The following is a 21696-nucleotide window of genomic DNA, read 5'->3' on the forward strand; positions in this document are numbered from 1 at the left end:
ACAAGCGCTGTAGTACACCTGAGTACTTTCTCGGCAAGCGGGCAAAATAAGCGCAAGCCAAAGCTCACCGGCTCAATACAAACTTTTAATTACACTCGAAAGACTTCGTACAGGCCAACAGTGAATGTTCGCTGTTAATATTCATGAGTCCACTTTATCAAATGTTAACTGTATGTGCATTTTCATCCCCCTGTCCCTCAATACTCCCATCAGGTTTCCTGTCTTGCCCAATCTCCGGAAAGTTTCTTCCAGTTTTGCCTACGGACCAATACATCAAAATTTCCAGCTGATCCGGTCCATGGTCCTGGGAAAACGGAAGCCCACTGTCCCTTCCCCACCAAGGTATATTTTAATCACACCCAATCCCAGTCTCTAAACTATGTGATGGGAAAGTAGGGTCCAGGGGTCCCTTTCATTAGACGCACATCATCCTTTAAAACTGTGTGTGCGTGTGTGTGACAGAGAGGAGAGAGAGAGAATGGGTGAAAGGCTTGTAAAATACTGTACAAGAAAATAAAACAGAATGAAAGGAGCCTGGGAGGGAGAAACATCCTAAGACATGAGAGGTAGGAGACTACCTCCTGTCCATGATATTTTACCACTTTGCCATAGAGGGGAAGGATTGAAAACAAGTCTCTAGGGAGAGGACGGTGTGGAGCTGAGAAAACCAATGGCCAAAGGTCTCACCAGGATGAGCTTAAAGAGAGAGGTGGGGCCCCTGGCTTCCATTATGTTGGTGGTTCTTAGAGTAAAGGGGTGACTGAGGGACAGGAAGATTCAGAATGATCTGTGGGCCCAACCCTTTTGATGGCCATTTATGGACAGAAATTGGAGGACTCCTGACAAAGTGCAAGAAAGGACAAACAAAAAGAAAAATAGGTGAAAGGGAAAATAACCCTCCAAGATAAGAGACCAAGATGGGCAGTGGTGGTAGTGAAATGTGGTTTTCAGATTCTGATCTGGCCAAGGTGATAGAATGTGGGGCAGCCATAAGAAATATCAAGGCTTCAGGTAGCTAGCACCTTTCAAATTGGCACCATGGCCTTTCCCAGGGAGTGGGACCAATAGGAAGGTCTGAAGGATCCTCTGGGCCAAATGTCTCAAGTAGAAGTGCAGGGTTTGATATGCCTCCTCATTCCGTTTGCTGCACCTCTCTCCACCTGCAACACAGGCTTGGTGGAGGGGATGGGGGATGAGGCAGGGAAGGAGGGCTCATCATCTAGCTCCTGAGAGCTTCAATAGATAATCTTGGCAGTATCAGGCTGGTAAATGCAGTGGTCCTGGTATTGGGTGACTTTCTGACCTGCTCTTTACTCTCTTCCAAGCATCCCTCCAGAAGGTACCATGACCAGGATGACTCTTCACATCAGGGAGAAGAGAAACACAAACAGTTCCACACCTCAGAGATTCCCATTGTGAAACAACATCTGTTTCCGTAAGTCCAAGTGATTGTGGTATATATGTGTATGTCATGACTGGCTGGGGCTGAGAACCTCCACTGCCCTCTCCTAGGCTTGGCTCTGCTGGTCTGGGGAGATGCGCTGGAGCACACATACCCACTTGTCACTTCCAAATCAACTACTCGCTCAACCTGACTTTTCACGGTCGTGCTCCAAGTCCAATGTGCCCCAGTCAGCCTGATCTACTTAGAACTGTGCCCACCACTGGAGTCATCTGGGCCAGGGAAAGCCAACAGCTTATATGTCCTGGGCCTGCTGGGCCTGAAGGGACATGGAAGGGATAGGGAACTGGGATTGAGGGGAAAACTACATTACATTTTTCCATCTATGTGAGGAAGGGGTGGGCTCTGACTGCAGGATTGGTGCTTTAGCAGGACTAAGACAGTAGCCTGGTTCACAGATGTTAAAAAAAATACACACACAAAATAAAGTATCAACATTTCTCCCCAACCTAATAACTCTCCAAAGAGAGGACGAGTGCTCTGGAGAACCAGAGGTTTTTGCTACTCCTACTCCCTGTGCAAAAATGCCTGGCACCTTGCCCCCAGTGGCAGGGAAAAGCAGGGTAGTCTGGTGGGCAGCTCAGTCCCAAAATAAAAATAAGCAAGCCTAAGAGATGAACCAGGAAACGGGTGATGGCAGCTGCTAGGAATCTGGGCTGAAAGCCCAAGAGGAAGAAGCAGTGGTAGTAAGCAAGCTCTCCGTACAGCTCTTCTCAGGATCTCAGGGACACAGATGAAGGGGAAGCCAGAAGAAGGGTTAGCAGGGGAGGGGTGGAGTAGGATTGGTAGGGAGAGTAGGTTTCCTTAGGGCAGGACTGAGTACAGGGACTGAGTGAGGGAGCCCAGTTTGGCAAGAAAATTAAAAATAATGGGGGCAAGGGATCCAGGCGTGGAGCCTTTTCAGCAAGAGCAGTTCAAAGTCTCTGTCCCTGTCCCCAGACAGGCCACCTGGCCCAGGGCAGGGCTAGGTATGTGGTGGGGGCACTTGGAGAAGGTACTATCCTTCCCACTATGCCCCTGACCCAGAGTAGTGTGGGAAACAGCAGGCTTCTCTTCCCGCCACTGGTTACCAGTGTCTCGAATCCACCAGCTCAGGTCGGAGGCTGAGTTTCTTGAGGCTCTCGTAGCCCACCACAATGACAATGGTGGAGGGTGTGGATGAGATGATTCTGGCCGAGAGGCCCTTCATGAGGCCCCAAGGCCCTTCTTCTGCCATCAGCTGTCTGAAGGTCAGGATGATGGAGTTCTTGCCCTCAACCTGGAAAAGTCAACACAGTGGAGGGCCACGGTCTGCAGTCAAAGCACCTCTGCTTCATCTCCCTCTGCCTTAGGCTAAAGTGGGAAGATCTAGACTTGGGAGTCAGAGGGCTGGATTCTGCTTCTGAGAGACAGTACAACACAGTGAGTTAGTATAGGCTCTGGTGCCAGACTGGCTGGGTTTCAGTTCTGCTCCCCAGTTTACTAACAGCATAACTTCAGATAATTTACTTAACTCTTTGCACCTCAGTTTCCTCAAATATAAAACAATAATAATACCACCTACCCCACATGGTTTTTCTGAGCGGTAAACAAAAGAATACTTGTAAATGCTGAGAACAGTGCCTGGCAGACAGTAGGTGTTCAATGAATGTTAGCTGTTATGAATATCATTAGATAAACTACATTGCTATGAGTCTTTGGACTGGGTGCTTCTCTCTGGTCTCAGGCAGGCTGGATTAAATCACCTCTAAGGTCCTCTGCAGCTTTGCCAGTCTGTGATTTTGATTCTGATCATCTCAATCCCTCTGAGCCCCCAGGGCTAGAGTCCTCCACTCTGACCCTGTCATCTTCCAAGCACCCCATGACCTGTCTTCCCTGTCACACTGGAAGCCTGGCTAAGGCAGGAATCTCTTCTCTCTTCTTTTTCAACAGGCCTACCCCCACCTCAACCCCCTCATACCCTGCCACCAAGCTACACCTTTAGAGACTGCCCCACTCAGACCCTCAGCCAATGCAAGACAAAGGCACTCCTTGTTCTACCTCCCCCTACACTGTATGGCCTTCACAAGATAATCCCTTCTATGGCTAAGAACATCCTACCATTCCTCCCTGAGCACCCTGCTCCACACTCCCTTCCTCTCCAGTACACTCATCTGACCACCTCTGCTCCCCTAACCCTCCCGCTTATCCACAGCCATGTCAAGGGCTATTTCAGCTATGCCTCTGGCCCTCATATGCACTTTGTCTCCTCCAGCCTGGGAGCAACTCAAGGGAGAGACTTGTCCTTTCCCTTGGATCTCCTTGTGGAACACCCAGGACAAAGTTCAGGAGAGAATGAGGATGGAACCTATGCACTTCATTATTTGCAAACCAATCAGATGCCAATTTATTCATTTTCAAATGTGTGTGGTGGGGGGGGGGGCACTCTTTCCTAGCGACAAATATACCTAGATTTACCAGCCACCTCCATCCCAACATCCTGCTATCAGGGAAGCTGACTTCACCCCCAACCTGTTAAAGTTATTTTCCTTCCCGCCTCTCCTCGCCATAACCCAATGACTCCACCCTCTTGGACAGCTTTCCTCTTAAGCTACCCAAATCAGACATTAAAATCCCCCATTCTCTCCACCTAAAGCTTTATACAGCCAAAACCTACCATTTGTATATAATACATCATCATTCAGCGCAAACCCACCATTTGTATATAATACATCATCATTCAGACACTGTTTCCTTGGACTTGGTGCTGTGAAATTGTCTTTGAGCTGACTGAAGACAAGGACTATAATTCCTAGACAGTGCCACCCAGGGCTTTGTCAGTGTTTTTGCTGAGTCCACACAGTACAATCTGTGAAACCTATTCAAGAACAGTCACTCTCACTGTCTGTAAAGAGATCAGAGCCTAGTGCAGAAACCAGACAGACTTAGAAAATTAACTGAAATCAGTATTTCTAATTACCACAAACCTGCAAGGTAAGGAGAAGGTGGTTGATAGGCTATGCTAATAGAATGAAAGGCTAGAAGAAACCAGTAAGAATTCCTAGATGCATGGGCAAGTAAAGGAGTAGAGGCACACAAAGTAGCAGATAGGATGAGAGAAACATTCTAGGTACTTTAAAGTGCTCAGCTGGTTTCTGTAGATGGTAAGTCGTAACCACAAGGAAGGGTCTGGATGACCAGGAGAAGGCTGGCTGGACTAGAGGGCCATGACACTAGAGATCAGGGGAACGCTGGAGGACCTGAAGATCACGCTTCTAATGGCTTCTCTGGGAGGAGAGTGGGGAGGAGGCTGGTCTTACCTGTACTCGGGTTCGGATGACATCCATGGGATTGGTGAGGATGGAAGCAGTGGCTGCAGCCAGGGGCCCCGAAATGGCTTGAAAGACAATGTGAGGGCACTCCTTAGGACAGAGGTATGAGAGCTGCTCTGGAATCAAGGGAAAGACAATGCCTCAAGACGTGAGGTACCACCCCATCCGCCCTCATGCTGCTTCCACCAGTTGGCCCAACGATGACAAACCCTCCATCCTTAGCCACTTCACCGTGTAACTCCCATCTTTTCTTTTTTTTGCTTCCATCTGAACTAACAAAAAATTATAAATCTCAGGCTCCTTCCAGAAGTCATCACCCATTTTGAACAGGACAAGATTCCTCTAGAGAAGGGGATTATCTTTTTTGCTTGCTGACTCCTTTCATCTGATGGACAGAAATCCTACCTGATATAAAAACCTTATGCTAGTGCTCTACTCCTCCCAATTCATAGGCTAGAAAAACACACACTACATATTTTCTTATATATGCACTGAATAACTGGTAACACTGATTGTCTCTAAGGAAGGGCCTGGGTGACTACAGTGGGTGAGGAGACTTTTCACTGCATACCCTTTCCCACCTTCTGAATTTTGAACCATATGAATGTTTTTTAAAAAAAAACACAATTACAATTAAAAGAGAAAGTCATATCCTATAGTGAGAACTTTTCTCCAGCCTATATCAAGAACGAAAAAAATCACTTTTCAAAATGCTCGTAAGAAGATGGAACAGTACCCAGATCCACCCATTCCCAGTATCGCTGGGAAGTTCACATGCAATTGAATTTTTGCTTTACTCTCCCTGGAGATGAAAGACAAGAATTCATTCATTTATTCAACAAAGATTTATTGAGTGACTAGCATGAGCCAGTCACCCTGGGTTCTAAGGATATAACAGTGAATAAAGCAGCCTCAAATCCCTGCCCCTATCAAATTTACATTCTAGTGGGGGAAAAGAGACAGTAAACAAATTGAAAACAAAATATATAGCTATGTCAGAAGGTGATGTGTGCTACCTATAGATAAAAATAAAGCAGGAAAGGGAGACAGGGAATGCCAAGGGTAAGGGGTGAAAAGGTTGCCATTTTAAATAAGGTAGTCATGGAAGCCCTCTCCATGAAGGTGAAGTTTGAGCAAAGACCCAAAGGAGAGTGCAAGCCATAGGGATCTGTGGAAAGAACTTTCCAAGCAGAGGTAACATCCTATACAAAGGTCCTGAGGCAGGAGCATGCCTGAAGTCTTCCAAGGGGCAGCAAGGCCAGTATGCCTGAAGCAGAATGACTGAGGGAAAGAACAGTAGATGAGGTCCAAGAGTAAGTCATTTAGGGCCTTGAAGCCATTGCAAGGAGTTTGGCTTTTATTCTGAGTGAGACTGGATGTAAAACAGATTCATCATCTCAAAGATCCCCTCTCAGTTTTCTCTCTACACTTCAGTTGCCATAATACCTTTAAGAATTTTTTTCTCATGCTCCTAGTTTTGGTAATTTGTGGCCAGGCAACTAAAGATTAGGGAACAAGTAGGAAGGTAGGGGGTTGGCAGGGCAGAAGTGAGAGTTTCTAAGCCCCACCGGCATGGCAGAATTCCTTAAGCCCTACCAGAACCACCTCTCCTCCGATTTCTAATCCCTTTCTTCCCCAGGGTCAGCATGCAAACGGAAACAATGTGAACTGGCAGCTCTGCCTCACGAGTGTCCTGTTTCTCCTAAGAAACAAGCATTTTGCAACCATTGGAAGGTAGCAACTGGACTGGCACTGCCAGCCTCCTTGGGCCTGTCTGCACTGGCCCCCAGGGCTGCAAGCTGCAGCAGGATCCAGATTCCAATTCTTTTTTTTTTTTTTTTTTTAAAGATTTTATTTATTTATTTTTTCCCCCCAAAGCCCCAGTAGATAGTTGTATGTCATAGCTGCACATCCTTCAAGTTGCTGTATGTGGGACCCGGCCTCAGGATGGACGGAGAAGTGGTGCCTTGGTGCGCGCCCGGGATCCGAACCCGGGCCACCAGCATCGGAGCGCGCGCCCTTAACCACCAAGCCACGGGGCCGGCCCCAGATTCCAATTCTAATCATGCACACATGCCATTTTCCTGGGGCTTAGGGAGAGGATGAAAAAACAAAGGCAAGAGGTTGGGGGAAGAGCCCCATGTCTTTCCTTCTCCATCATTCATTCAACAAATGTCTACTGGGCACCCATTATCTGTACGGCAGAAGATAAACTCAGGATGACTTGGTTTAAGTCCGTTCTGGCTAAATGACTTTGGACAAGAAACATAAATGAATATTTACTTAATGGTTACTAGATGCCAGGCACCGTGATAAGCACTAGACATAAAACAGAGAAATGGACAGAGAAATGCCTTCATGGAACTTACAGTCTAATTAAGGAGCTGGGAGTTGGGGATAAAATAATTGTAAATTATGACAAGTGTTATGAAGGAAACAGGTGCTGAAAAAGAAAACAGAAAGAGCCCTCTTTTCAATGGGGTAAAGAAGTCCTCTTTGCTAAGGTGGCATGTAAGCCGAGGCCTGAGGCATGAGAAGGAGCCAGCCACACAAAGAACAGGGGAAAGGTTTTCCAGGCAGAAAGAACATTATCTGCAAAGGCCCTGAGGTAAGAACAGACTTGGTGTGTTTCAGGAACTGAGAGAAGGGCATTGGGGATGGACCAGAGTGAGTAAGGGGAAAGTAGTATGAGATGGGGCTGGAAAAGCAGGCAGGGGCCAGACCATATAGACCTGTATTGACCATGGGAAGCATTGGATTTTATTCTAAATGCCCATCAGGCAGCATTGGTAGATTTTAAGCAAAAGGGAGTGACAAGAACAAATCTACCCATTCAACAAATATTTACTGAGCACTTAACAATTCGCCAGACCCTGAGACACAGAGTGTCACAGAGCCTGGCACATACGGGATATTCAATAAATGTTAGTTTAGTTTCCTCCCCCTTCCAAGAACCTTTCCAGTCAATTATATCTCAATAAAGGTAGGAAAAAAAATGCATTAAGAAAAGAACCTTTCCACATAGTAGAAGAGATAAGGCACACAGAAATAATATCAAGGCAAATGTTATAACTGCCTTAAGAAAGATTCAAGCAATGTCATGGGGGTTGAAAGGAGGGAAAGATCACTTCTGGGTTTAGGGCTACATGGAGAGGATGGGAGGGGAGGCAATAAGAAGCACTTAAAGTAAGTCATGATTTCACAGGGTAAGTGGACCTGGAAGGCATCTAGGCAGAGGGATGATATGAACAAAGCAGAGGGGGAGAGAGGGTGCATGGCTGAGGAACTGAGCATTAGCGGGCCTCGCTGCAGCACAGACTATACACAGGGAGGTTTCACTGCAAAGGGAGGTGGAAGTCAGGCTGAAGTTTGGATTTTACTCAGCAAGCAGTGGGAGCCACTGAACATCACAACCAGGGTTTAAAAAGTTAATCTGTTAGGGAGGTGGGTGATGGATTGGAAGGAAGAGACCTAGAAAAACAGCTAGATGGGGCCGGCCCCGTGGCTTAGCGGTTAAGTGCACGCGCTCCGCTATTGGTGGCCCGGGTTCGGATCCCGGGCATGCACCGACGCACCGCTCGTCCGGCCATGCTGAGGCTGCGTCCCACATACAGCAACTAGAAGGATGTGCAGCTATGACATACAACTATCTACTGGGGCTTTGGGAAGAAAAAGGGGGTAAAAAAAAAGAAAACAGCTAGAAGGCCAATGTAGCAGTCCAGGAGGGTGGTAACAGGGGCATGGTTTCCAGGAAAGGCAGTAGGAATGGACAGAAAGTTGGGGAAGACATTCTGGGGTCACCAGGACAAATGATGTGGGGACAAAGAAGAGGGAGTGGCCAAGCACAATCCCCAAGGCTTTAGTCTCAGTGCTTTGGACAATAACATGGCCACTGAGAGATGAAAGTAAGTCAGAAGGGAAAGCCAGCCTGGGATGAAAAATAGTTAATTGAATAAAATTTCAGATGTAAATGAATGCATTCGAGTTGAGAGGTCCAACAGTCAGAATGTCTGCCCAGAGCTGTGGACAGGTTAGTCTAGGAATGGAAATACAGATTTTTGGACATATTAGAAAAGTACAACTCAATTGTAAATGAAATTAAATGAGGAGAGAAGGGCAAAGACAGACTCCAGAGAAAATGCTCACATTTCCTAGGAGTCTTTTTAACATGAAGATTGCCAGGATCCATTCCCAAAGAATCTGATAGAAAGCGTCAGGCTGGAATCCAGGTATGTGAATTTTACCAAATACTCTAGATGAAAGACCGTGTTAAACAGAAGAAGAAAGAAACAGGGCTAGCCAAAAAAAAAAAGGAAGGTACAATCAGAAAAATAGGAGAACCGGAAAAGTACAGGGTCATAGAGACAAAATGATTACAGGTCAGGAAGTCATTACAAAATTTAGTTAGAAAAGTTCCAGATGGGAGGGGACAGAATGCCCACTGCCAAGAGTTAGAAGCCAGCAGCAGGGATCAGGGAGGTTCCAGGCACAGACTGCCCTAACTGGAGTTGGGTGGTTACCCAAAGCTGTGGATGTCACAGGGTAGCAGGCACACTCAGGTCCTGCTCTTGGCAATGCGCTCTGCCCTTTCAGGAGGAAATCTGGCAATATGTTTATTGAGGCCCTCAAAATGTTATCTTTTGACCCAGTAGTCCCATTTCTGGGAAATACTTAAAAAGAAATAAAATGTCTTATGAACAAAAATACATTATAGGAGTGGAGAGGTTCAAGGTTCCATTGGGCTGGCCCGGTGACGCAAGCGGTTAAGTGCGCGCGCTCCACTGTAGCAGCCCGGGGTTCGCTGGTTTGGATTCCAGGCACGCACCGATGCGCCACTTGGCAAGCCATGCTGTGGCAGCATCCCCTATAAAGTGGAGGAAGATGGGCATGGATGTTAGCCCAGGGCCAGTCTTCCTCAGCAAAAGAAGGAGGATTGACAGATGTTAGCTCAGGGCCGATCTTCCTCACACACACACAAAACAACATAAAGTGGAGGAAGATGGGCATGGATGTTAGCCCACGGCCAGTCTTCCTCAGCAAAAAACAGGAGGATTGGCAGATGTTAGCTCAGGGACGATCTTCCTCACAAAAAAAAAAAAAGGTGGGGGCGGGCCCAGTGGCACAAGCGGTTAAGTGCGCACGCTCCGCTGCAGTGGCCCAGGGTTCACAGGTTCGGATCCTGGGCACGCACTGACGCGCCACTTGGCAAGCCATGCTGTGGTGGCGTCCCATATAAAGTGGAGAAAGATGGGCACGGATGTTAGCCCAGGGCCAGTCTTCCTCAGCAAAAAGAGGAGGATTGGCAGATGTTAGCTCAGGGCCAATCTTCCTCACACACACACACACACAAAAAGGTTCTATCACATCTTGGCATCCAACTCAAAAGCTCACTGTTATCCATCAATTTCATCTTCAAATCTCAAACATCCCAGGAATTTTGTCCTTCCCCACCGTCCAATTCTCTGCCAGTAATCCACTAACCCTAGTTGATCCCAATGCACCCAGAACATACTCTATGTTCTACGTCATCTACTTGACGTGTCTGATTCCTCCCATTATAATACAGTCATGTGCCGCATAACGACGTTTCAGTCAATGATGGACCGCATATAATGGGATGGTGGTCCCATAAGATTAGTATCACATAGCCTAGGTGTGTAGTAGGCTACACCACCCAGGTTTGTGGAAGTATACTCTATGATGTTCACACAATGATGAAATTGCCTGACGACGCATTTTTCAAAACGTATTCCCATTGTTAAGCGACGCATGACTGTATAAGCTCCCTGAAGACAAGAACCATGTCTCATCATCTTGGAACCTCTTGGATTCAAATATTTTCTGAATAAATTGCCCATTCTCCCATTAAGTCTCCCACTCCAACATGCACAGAGCAATAGTATCTCAGCCCCATTAGTAAACCCCTCCTCCCCTCCCACTGTCCTGGCCCCTGCTTACCTGCATAGAAGTGATAGAAGGGCCACCAGACAGCACTGTTTGGGATGTAGGTAAGCAGTGAAGCCACGTAGCCTCGGTAGAAGCCTCGAAGCCCATCAGCCCGCAGGATCTGCCTGATGATGTCCTTGGTTTGGCCAAAGGCAACTACCCCTTGTCCCCCTGAGTTCCCTCGCACTTGGAAGCGGCCCATTTTCTCACCCTTGCGCTGCATCATCAGGTGCTGGGAGACCACATCAATGGGCACCGTGATGCTCTGGGCCACGAGAGAGGCTGAGCCACCGGCCACCAGAGATTTGACTGTGTTGCTCTGGCTGTAGTCTGCTACAAATTTCCGGGTGAGCTCGTACGTGGTGACATAGCACTGGCCAGAGATGAGGGTGAAGGTGTTGACCAGGAAGCCCCGGTAGAGGCCAGTCACCCCATCTGCTCGCAGGATCTTGATGAAGGCGTCAAAGGTCCCATGGTAGAGGCTCTTGCCTTTCTGAACCTGCAACCGGGTGCGGATGAGGGTGAATGGGTAGACGCTGACACGGATCATCATTGTCATTGCCACACCAAACACGTAGAACTTCTTCTTGTCCAGGTGTTCCCACTCGATGATCTGGATGTTGCGCTTGTCCTCCATTGTGCCTGAAGACCTGAGGATTTGAGCAGAGTGGAGGGATGTGAGGGAGGAGGTCAGAACTTCTCACTTCCCCTTCTGGCTAGGCTCTGAAACCCCATTCTCAGCCTTCATCTCCTGGGGTACTCACCTCCCCAAAGCTTAGACTTTACCCAGTCTGGCTCTGCCAACCACCACCTGAGTCTCCTTCACAGATAAGGATACTGCCCCCTCTCTCTCCTTTATCAGTCCTTCCCAATTCCAGAAATTGTTCCCCACCTCAGCAACTCCCCTGGCTCCACTCCCACCTCAGTTCCCTACCCCCAGCCTATCGGGTCTCAATCCTGGTCTCTCTGCTTCTGCCTGGGCTCTGGTGTCATAGCCCATTCTCCTTTTCCTTCTCTGGCTCACCCAGGCAGAGCTCAGGATGCTATGGACAAACCGATCACCTGACAGGACACAAGGCCTTTAAGTGGGCTAATGGGATGTCACTAAGTGACATTTACGAGGTTCCTAAAGGCTGAAGAGAAGTGCTCCATTTCTGATGCTCCTGGGCCCACTGAGGAGTCACCACCTTTGGCCTTTCATCCTCAGCAGGGAACCTCTTTTATCACCATTTACCAGCTGACTCACCTTATTTTATTTCTGGTTTCCTGTGCTGGGCCCTCTGAGCTCCCCTGACCCATGCTCACTACAGTTATATTTTCTCCAGTCTGCATTAGAAGCAAGTGTGGGGAAGAAGCTAAGTGGGGCTTTCACACCACAGGGCCCCCCCTCCCTCCCCGCCCTCTTATGAAAGGAGTTAGAAAGTTAGGAATAAGCCAAAGGTCAGAGTCCTCTTTGGTTATTAGATAACTCACTCTAGAGAAAGAAAAGATCCACCTGAGAGGTAAGTAGTTTCCCTGAAGAGTCTTCAGAACTTCAGAGGAGAGAATATGTTTGGCCCTTTTCATCCCTAAGCATATAAATCATAACCGCAGTCCTATATAATGAAGGGAAATTCAAGTGACAGAAAAGATAGAGACTCTGCCTTCGAGAAACTCACTGTCTGTTCAAGGAGACACGGTATCCCTCTGGGGATTGTATCTCCCTGGGGAAGGGATGTAAGATACAGAAATAAAGAAACCAGGGAAATTAATGTACACGTGGCCCTCATGTTAAGTGTATCCATCACCTAAAATTTCAAACAAAACTAATAATCTTACTAATGGAATAACTGTATAAAATCAGGAGCTTCCAACTTAAGAACTGTCAAACAGGAGGACATCATATGTTGGACATATTCTTATTGGACATATTCTTAGTGACAATCTAAGTGCTCCTGTGTAGGGTACTGGACATTTTCAGCCAGTAGGGGAAAGTGGGAAGTTAAATTCCAGGAAACGAGAAGTCAGGGGCTCCCCAGCCTGTGAGAGAAATCCCTAAGGGCTGGGAAGGGATGTGGCCACATCAACGGGACAACTCTAGAGAGCTGAAATGTTCTATACAAGCAGTCCCAGTGCCAGTGCCTTGGCAAACCTCACGTCGAGTATCTAATCAGAGTTCATCTTCAACCACTGTCCCCACCCAAAGGTCCCAACTAGCATAAGTAGCTTCTTGGTTTACCAGGGAAGTCAGCGGGGAAGCAAAGTTAGCTTTCCGGAATTCCCTGAGCTGGACTGTATCACTTTCATTAAAGTATGGGCCACCAGCAGTGCAAACTGGGAGTACATGCGAGGTGAGGGAAAACCTCAGCTTCAAGGTGAGGCATGGGTGAGGTACATGTGACCAAGACAGGCTTCCTGGAGGAGGACAAAGCAGCATGAATGAAGGAGGAATACATGTAGAGAGTGAAAGAGAGAGAACAATGGCTTGAAACAACTGGGTTGGCCAGAATGGAGAAGCTAGGCTGTGGGAAATGAGCTAGAGGTGGGGTTCTAGGAGGAGAACCCCTGAACATTAATATTGCCACTTGCTGTGGGCAAAAGTAACCCTTCCTCCCCAGCCTCAGCCTAGGACACCCACCAAGTCCAGCAGGGCAATCTTCTCCTTGGAGGCTCTTCAAGAGAAGGTGGTCACTGTCTCCCCTGCCCCAGGATGTTTGTCATCCAGGGTCCCAAGGTCATTTGTCCATTACAACTGAGAGATGAGGAGAGATAGAGAGACACTAGGTTTTACAGAATAGCTATTACCTCATGTAATCCTCACAACTTAACCTGTGTACAGTTAGACACTTCTGCTAAATGAGGAAATGGAGGGTCAGACAGGTTAAAAGGACAGGCCCAAGGTCATGCAGCTGGTCACTGGTGGAGGCAGGATATGAGCCAGGATTTCTCCTCTACTCCACCATGCCTTCTACCTCATGGGAGTTGAGGAGTTCCAACACAAATCTCTCTGTTCAGTCTGAAGCCAATTCATTCCCATCTGTGGGAGGCAGAATTCCCTCATGACTGCCAGTCACCCAAGGGTTAAGCATAAGCTCCTGGCCCTGAAGATGCCCAGAGACCTTTCTCAGGTCTCTGTTTCAGAAAAACCAAGAGCTGCCTCTGCTTTTCCAGTGTGCTTGTGGAGTGACCGAGTTGTGTGGCTGGGCGGGCATGCTGTTGTCACAGGACAAATAAATATAGCAGGGCTCAAGCAGGAGGGCCTCCTGCCGAGCTCATGCAAACTGCATGCCAAGCAGGGCAGAGGGGCAGAGCAACCAAGGATTCTGTTCCAGGACCTGGTTTTGTGGGCACCATCTCAACTTGTCAAGCTGAATGACAAAATACCAATATCTCCTGATGAGAAATCCTAAGGCAGGACCCAGTGCCCCATTTCCCCACTTTCCTCCATCTCTCACATGTGCCAGTCTATTTTAAATTCCCAGAAGGAAGGGCAGCCTCTGCAAGGCCGAAGCAGGTAACTCCTACCATTGCCATGGTGACAGGAGAAGCCACGAAGGGTCATGCCTCAGGGGGACAAGCCTCCACAGTTGAAGGGAGAGGGGGCATTGCACCCATTCCCTCTACCCCTTTAAAAGGTTGGGCTGCTCCTAAAGGTGGGATCTCAACCTCGTCTTTGTTATATAACCTCCAGACTTCCTGCTGAAATATCAAAACCAGTTCCCCTTGTTTTACTCTCTGGAAAATCCTCCTTGCAGTTACCACCTGTTTGCAGACTTCCTTCAGCCTTCCCTTCTCCTAACTCAATCAGCCCAACTTCTTTATGGCTCTTTCCCAGACCCTTATTTGTGTGCATGGCTCCAATTCTGAATTTTCCCCCATCTTTTAACACTGCTCAGGTACAAAGGTTGAAGTGCTTCCCCTGGGGACCCAACAGATGACCCAGGATGTCCTGAAGTCATCAAATGAGAGGTCAGAGGCAAAGCCCCCACTACTGAGCCTATCAGTGAAAAGGGACAAACTTGAGGGATGGGTACATCTCCCCTTCACTTCCACTCTCTCTGTACCAGAAAAATCACACCAGACTATTCACTAGGTTCTGGGATAAGATTCTGGTTCAGGACAAGGCAGTGTCACCTGGAAGGCAAAGTCATACCGTAGAAAGAATACTAGTAGTCAGGAGAATCAAATTTGAATTCCACTTCCATTACTTACTTAGTAGGATTGGAACCAAGTCACTTCACTGAAATTCAGTTTCCTCATCTGTGAGATGGGGCTAATAAAGCCTGCCATGGCTATATAACAGTGTGGTGCAACTCATATGAGCTAAGATGTGTGAAAACATTTTGTTAACAGCAAAGCATTACTACCATTGCAGAAAGCTCTGTTGGACAGTGCTGCTCTAAATCTTTGCTACTCAGACTGGTGCACAGACCAGCAGCTTGGGCATCACTTGGGAGCTTGTTAGAAATACAGGATTTCAGAATGCACCCTAGATCTGCTGAATAAGAGCCATCATTTTAACAAGATCTCTGAGCAATTAATACGTGCATCGGAGTTTGGAAAGCATTGCTTTAAATATTAAGGATTGTCAGTATCATAACAACAACAATGACTCCAGGAGTCCAGGACCACTAAGACTAGATTAGGAGCCCTCTGACTCCATCCTGACTTGTCACCAGAACTGGGCCCAATGATGACGGCTAGACTCATTCAGATCTTTTCAGTCAACCACTCTCACCAAATCAGATCACCTTCTGCAACTCCTGACAAGACACCATGGGGTGTGGTCCCCACCTCTCAGCTGGACACAAGATCTTTTCTTCCTCCTTCTGTTCCTCTGTTCTCCCTACTGCATGTGCATCAAGGCTCTGCATCCTGGGAGCAATCTACCACATGAATGGGAATATATTTACATGCTTGCCTACCTGTCCTAATGAATATGCATTTCCTTAGGGGAGGTCCCTGGCTATGCCTCCGACCCCTCCTTCGAGATAATCTCCTCCCTCAGACATGATGAGATTCCCACCCAGCCTTCTTTTGGTCTTCCATAGGTACCCACGTGATCCCTCATCACAGACACCCCCATGACAATCCTCTCCATCTACTCCACAGGACACCCCCTTTATGCAGCTTCTGTCTTGGCCCCTGCACAGCCGCCTCTGGGTCCTCGGACATGCCCCTTGCCATGCCTCTCGTCATGCTTCTTTCGCTGTTTGCGAACCTCATGCTCCACCGACAGGAAGAGGTGCCTTGAGGGAGTCGTCCTTCATCCCCAAAACTGCGTGGCGGGCTCCCATGGAACTGCAGCCGGGCACTGCAGACACTCACTGCCTCCTTGACAGCTCCAGGTCCTCGGAGACCTTAGTCCTCAGGCACCCCAAGCCGGTGGTTTCTTACCTTCTCAGATCAGGGCGGTTCCGCCGCGTCTGAGGCGAAGTCCAAGCCCGGACCTCTAAGCCGCAGCTCCCACTCTAACCTCTGTTCCCCGCGACTTCTGGCCTCGGGTCGCATCTTCCTCCATCTCGCCGGGGACCCCGGTGCTGCCGGAACCGGAAATTGGGACGCTGTCACTCCCGCCCCCTACATGGGGCGGGGATGATCCGTGGGCAACTCCACCAATGGCGTTCTTTAAGCCTCTCCCCACCACCCCTGGTGCAGGGATAGAAGGTCCTTGTCGGCCATCTTGAATTTGGGCAGAAGCCACGCCTTTATTAGCTTCGCCATGCCCTCAATTCTACGGCGCGCGGGCGTGTCCTTTCTAATTCGCGGAAATCGAGTTTCAGGCAGGTTCTTGAAGATCCAAATCTAAATGGGTCACCTTGTGTTTCAGATCTATTAGAATCTTTAAATGCAAATCTAATCTGTAATTTTTGCATAACTTTTCTCATTTATAGAGCCAAAACAGTAGAGGCCAATCTGCCTCAGGAAGGACTAAGGTTAGACAACTAATTTTGCGGTTTGGCAACTCAAAAAATTGCAGGAATAGGGGACATCCTGGAGGTGGAATAAATGACATTAAGGGTCTCTTCCAGCTCTGAAACTATTTGCCTGTAGTACATGGATTTAAAAGAAGAGGAAAAGCTTTTTAAATGAGGGACTGGGAGGTCTGAGGTGGAGAGCCAATTCATTTCAAAATAGATATTTCTACAACTCAACTATAGAAAGATAACCCAATTAAAAAAATGGGCAGGGCCGGCCCTGTGGCTTGGTGGTTAAGTGCGCGCGCTGCGATGCTGGTGGCCCGGGTTCGGATCCCGGGTGCGCATCGAGGCACCACTTCTCCGTTCATCCTGAGGCCGAGTCCCGCATACAGCAACTAGAAGGATGTGCAGCTACGACATACAACTATCCACTGGGGCTTTGGGGGGAAAAAATAAAATAAATAAAATCTTTAAAAAAAAAAATGGGCAAAGGATATTGGCCAATAAGCACATGAAAAGATGCTCAACTATCATCAGTCGTTAGGGAAATGCAAGTCAAAACCATAATGAGATCCTACTTCACACCCACTAGGATGGCTTTAAGGAAAACGAACAAACAAAAACCCAGAAAGTAACAAATGTTAGGAAGGATGTAGAGGAATTGGAACCCTCAGATGTTGCTGATGGGAATGTAAAATGGTGTAGATGCTGCGGAAAACAAGTTGGTGATTCCTCAGTAAATTAAACAAAATTACCATATGACCAAGCAATTTCACTCTGACTATATATCCAGAGTTGAGAACAGGTGTTCAAACAGAAACCTGTCCACAAATGTTCAGAGCAGCACCATTCACAATAGACAAAAAGTAGAAACAAACTGTAGTATATCCATGTGTTGGAATATTATTCAGTGATGAAAAGGAATGAAGTATTGCTACATACTACAACATGGATGACTGGAAACCATTATGCTCAATGAAATAGGCCAGACACAAAGGTCACATATTATGTAATTCCATTTATATGAAATATGCAGAATAGACAAATCTATAGAGAGGGAAAGTACATTAGTGGATTAGTAGTTGCCTAGGACTTGGGGGAGGAAGAGCGAGGAGTGACTGCTTAATTCATACAGAGTTTCCTTTTGGGGAGACCTACTCTGAATCCCCTACTGAAAATTGTAGACACCCCACCCACTCTCAACCTTCTTTCTCCAACTTAATGTTTTTTCTCCATTGCACGTTACCATCTAGTGTTCCCTACCTATTTTACTGATTTATATATCTATTATCCATCTCCCACACTAGAATGTATGCTCCATGACAGCAGGAATTGTGTCTGTTATGTTCATTGATGTGCCCTCAGCACCTAACAGTGCCTGTCACATAGCAAGTGCTCAGTAAATATTTGTTGAATAAATGAACAGATGTCAGCATTGAGAGAGTGCCTACCATATGCCAGGCCCACAGAAGCACAATGAAGCAGCAACATTGCATACAAAGGGTTGTACTGAGGTGTGCATAGGGCACTAACTCTGCATGGGAGGTTAGAGAAGAATCCACAGAGGGGATGATGTTCTAGGTGGAAGAAATAGCATACCCAAAGGAAGCTCATGGTTAGTTCCTTTAGGCAGGATGTCTATTCATCCCTGTGTCACCAAGGACTGGAGTAACGCTAGGCCCTCAATAAAGGTTTCCACGAAGCTGTATAAAGGGGCTCAGGAACTGCAAGTAGCATCAAGGTGTGCATGGAGGAGCTGGAGGCAAGGCATGCCATTCCAAGGGGTTGTCATTTTTTAATTCTGGATTTAATAAAAGCCATTTGGCAGTTTTAGGCAGAATTTTTTTAGTAAGCTCCTCTTGACCCTGACCGTAGAGCAGAATATGGATGGGAGGGGAGAAGGTGGCAGAGACTGGTTAGGGGTTGGCTCTGGTTGTCTTGGTGAGGTTGTCTGGGCCTGATGGGACTGGAGAGGTGCTGAGGAATTCCAGGGAGAGGGAAGAGGAGAGGAGAGGAGACCAGTGGCCCCCTGAATGTGGAGGGGATGAGAGAGGAAGTGTAGGATGAGTCCCAAGCTTCTACATTGCAGTGCGATTAACTAGCATGGGAACATGGGAGGGGCAGCAGGTTTGGAGAGGATGATCAACGTGGGACATGTGTTAGAGATGTCTGTGGTGTATCTGGGTGGAGGCAGGAAGCCTGAGCTGGCAATACACTGTCCCCTACCATACCTCTTCCCCATCCCACCCCGGCTCTGATTGTTGCCAGCCCGTCCCAACTGCTGGATTGTAAGGCCCGTGAAGGCAGGAAGCAGGTCTGATTCATGTGTCTCCCCAGCTGTCAAAGCCAGATTCTGAACCGTAGCAGGTACTGAGTGCATGTGTGCTGAATGAATGAATGGGCATCCTTGGTTAAGAGGTGGGAGCGGAAGCAATAGACAGGGAAGACATTGCCCAAGGGGACTTTTAAAGGGAGAGAAGAGGAGTGCTTGAAGGAAACTGAGAAGCAGTGGCCAGAGAGGTAGGAAGATAAGCAAGAGCACTGCAACCAGAGACCAAAGGACAAGGGTTACAAGAAGGAATGTGACCAATGTCAAGGGCTGCAGAGAGGTTATGCAAGATGAGACTGACCAAGGCTTTGCTCCCACAAATGGTAAGCATTTCCCAAGCACCTCCTTTCACTATAGCATAGTGCCTCATGCTGTAGGCTATGGAGATGAGGCTGAGATGCCTCCTGTCCCCAGGGTGTTGGCAGTCCAGCAGAGGTAACCACATGTGTCATCCCTTCTATATCTTACATCCTTATGGTTGGTCTAAGTACCTCATGAGTGATCCAGTGAGTGCTGGGGAAATCGTAGGGAAGAATAATCAGCCAGGACTGGGCAGGCTGGGAAGATGGTATGGAGGAGACAGCCTCTACATTGTACCTTAGAGAAAGATGAGGAAAGAGTACATTCCAGAGTGACAGTGGGGGGAGGCAGAGAAAGGGTGTGGTTCCAGGAGCCTCTGGGTCACTTGGATAAAGATGTCCAGCAGGCTTGTCCTTGTACTGCCTGGAGCACAGGAGAAAGGTTCAGCTCTGGAGCTGTATGTTTGACAGTGAGGGGTCCATAATGCTTAAAGCAGGAAGAACTTCCTGTGCATTCCTTCATTCTGAGACATGAAGAAATTGAGGTGCAGACAGGGAAGGCTGTCTGAGTCTGTTAACAGCAGATGAAGGTCCCAGGAGCCCAGTCTGGCCCAGTGCCCTTTTCACCACCCCACACAACCCCCACAACCCTTGGCCTAGAGGTCATCAGGGGAGCCACAAGAGAGGAAGTCTGGCAAGGGTGCTTTGAACACTGAAAGTCATGCTTGGGGTAAAAGTGCATTGGGAAATGGGAGGAAGAAAAGGAGCCAGCAGGGGAGAAAGAAAGAACTAGAGAAGCCAAATAACTCCAATATAGAAGCCATAGCAGACAGGATCTTGAAGAGATATTTTCACACCCATGTTCATTGCAGCATTATTCACAACAGCCAAGAAGTGAAAACAACCCAGTGTCCATCAACAGATGAAATACATACAATGGAATATTATTCAGCCTCAAAAAAGGAAGGAAACCTGTCACATGCTACAACATGGATAAACTTTGAGGACACTATGGTGAGACAAATAAGGCAGTTGAAAAAGGCCAAATACTGTATGATTCCACTTATGTGAAGTACCTAGCGTAGTCAGATTCATAGACAGAAAGTAGAATAGTGGTTGCCACGGGCTGGGAGGAGGGGGAATGGGGAGTTGTCCAATGGGTATAGACTTTCGATTTTGCAAGATGAAAAAATTCTAGAGATCTGTTACACAGCAATGTGAATATAATTAACACTACTGAACTGTATGCTTAAAATGGTTAAGAGGGTAAATTTCAGGGCCTGCCCCGTGGCTTAGCGGTTAAGTGCGTGTGCTCCACTACTGGCGGCCCGAGTTCGGATCCTGGGCGCACACCGACACATGGCTTCTCCGGCCATGCTGAGGCCGCATCCCACATACAGCAACTAGAAGGATGTGCAACTATGACATACAACCATCTACTGGGGCTTTGGGGGAAAATAAAGGAGGAGGATTGGCAACAGATGTTGGCTCAGAGCCGGTCTTCCTCAGCAAGAAGAGGAGGATTGGCATGGATGTTAGCTCAGGGCTGACCTTCCTCAAAAAAAAAAAAAGAGGGTAAATTTCATATTATGTGCTTTTTGCCACAATTAAAAAAACATTTTTAAAGAAGAAGTCTTCATAGAAGAGTGGTGAGAAGAACAGGATGGCCAAGCTGTGAAGGCTGCATGGAGGTCAAGGTCAGTTAGGAGCTTATGGGAAATCTTGGAGAGTCATTTGAGCCGAGAGGTGGGGAAAAAAGCCAGACCATGGGGGATTAAAGGATGTGAAGGCGACACTGGGGGTGGACTGGGCAAGGCCGCCAGAACGGACACTCTCTGGTGTTTGGTGGTAAGAGGAAAGAGAGAGCAAGTCGGGGTGGAGGGGGTAGACTGAAAGGGTGCAGTTGCAGGAAGGGTTATTGTTTTGTTTTCTTCATACAGAGAACACCTAGCACACCTGTGGGTAGGAGAGGGGGCATTAAAGATGAGAGAGTAATAAAGCGAGGGGGCAATGCTGGGGGCCTTGGCAGAGAGGAGGGGGCAAATACACTGGTTAGCCTTGATTGGAGGAGGGACATGTGCCCTCAGGACAGGAGAGAGAGGGGGAAGGTGGTATGGGGTGTAGACAGAGTGCTGTTTGTCAGATATTGGGAAGGATGTGGCCAGGATGGGGGTGGCTGTACAGCTGTTCTATAAATTCAACCCACCAAAACCTGAAACCAACTGCTGCCTTGGGGAAGGGGGGCTGAGCTGGAGTCACGAGAAGTGTGGGAGAGCTGGGTACAGCACCTGCGGGGAGCTGGTTCTGTGGGGCGAGCTGGCAGGGCAGAGGAAGTGGTCTGGAGTTCGAGAGAACAATCACCCCACAAACCTAGTCCTCCTCCCTACTGATGTCCTTGGACTGCCTGCTCCCCTCACATCCCGCAGTCCTCTGCTGGAGCACCCTGCTCCAACAAAAACAGCACCAGTCG

General features: G+C 47.9%; 1 protein-coding gene across 4 annotated transcripts; it reads right to left on the reverse strand.

Annotated features, from left to right (window-relative positions):
• Window positions 1-66: 66 nt before the first annotated feature.
• Window positions 67-16249, reverse strand: SLC25A44 (solute carrier family 25 member 44). 4 transcript variants are annotated; one of them, XM_087441840.1, is made up of 5 exons: window positions 16075-16249; window positions 13316-13429; window positions 10711-11348; window positions 4741-4868; window positions 67-2720 (listed from the first exon to the last, which is right to left on the reverse strand). In XM_087441840.1, the coding sequence occupies exons 3-5, from the start codon at window positions 11333-11335 to the stop codon at window positions 2529-2531; spliced, it is 945 nt and encodes a 314-aa protein (XP_087297966.1). In that variant the 5' UTR covers window positions 11336-11348; window positions 13316-13429; window positions 16075-16249; the 3' UTR covers window positions 67-2528. The 4 variants fall into 4 exon arrangements, with proteins under 4 accessions (XP_087297966.1, XP_004436258.1, XP_087297974.1 ...); XM_004436201.3 differs by lacking the exon at window positions 13316-13429 and having other exon boundaries at window positions 16075-16242; XM_087441848.1 differs by lacking the exons at window positions 13316-13429; window positions 16075-16249 and adding an exon at window positions 15899-16030 and having other exon boundaries at window positions 4741-4817.
• Window positions 16250-21696: the final 5447 nt, after the last annotated feature.

The sequence above is a fragment of the Ceratotherium simum genome, chromosome 2 (genome assembly GCF_057802395.1).
Source record: "Ceratotherium simum simum isolate JZ-2026a chromosome 2, ASM5780239v1, whole genome shotgun sequence".
Lineage (NCBI taxonomy): Eukaryota > Metazoa > Chordata > Mammalia > Perissodactyla > Rhinocerotidae > Ceratotherium > Ceratotherium simum.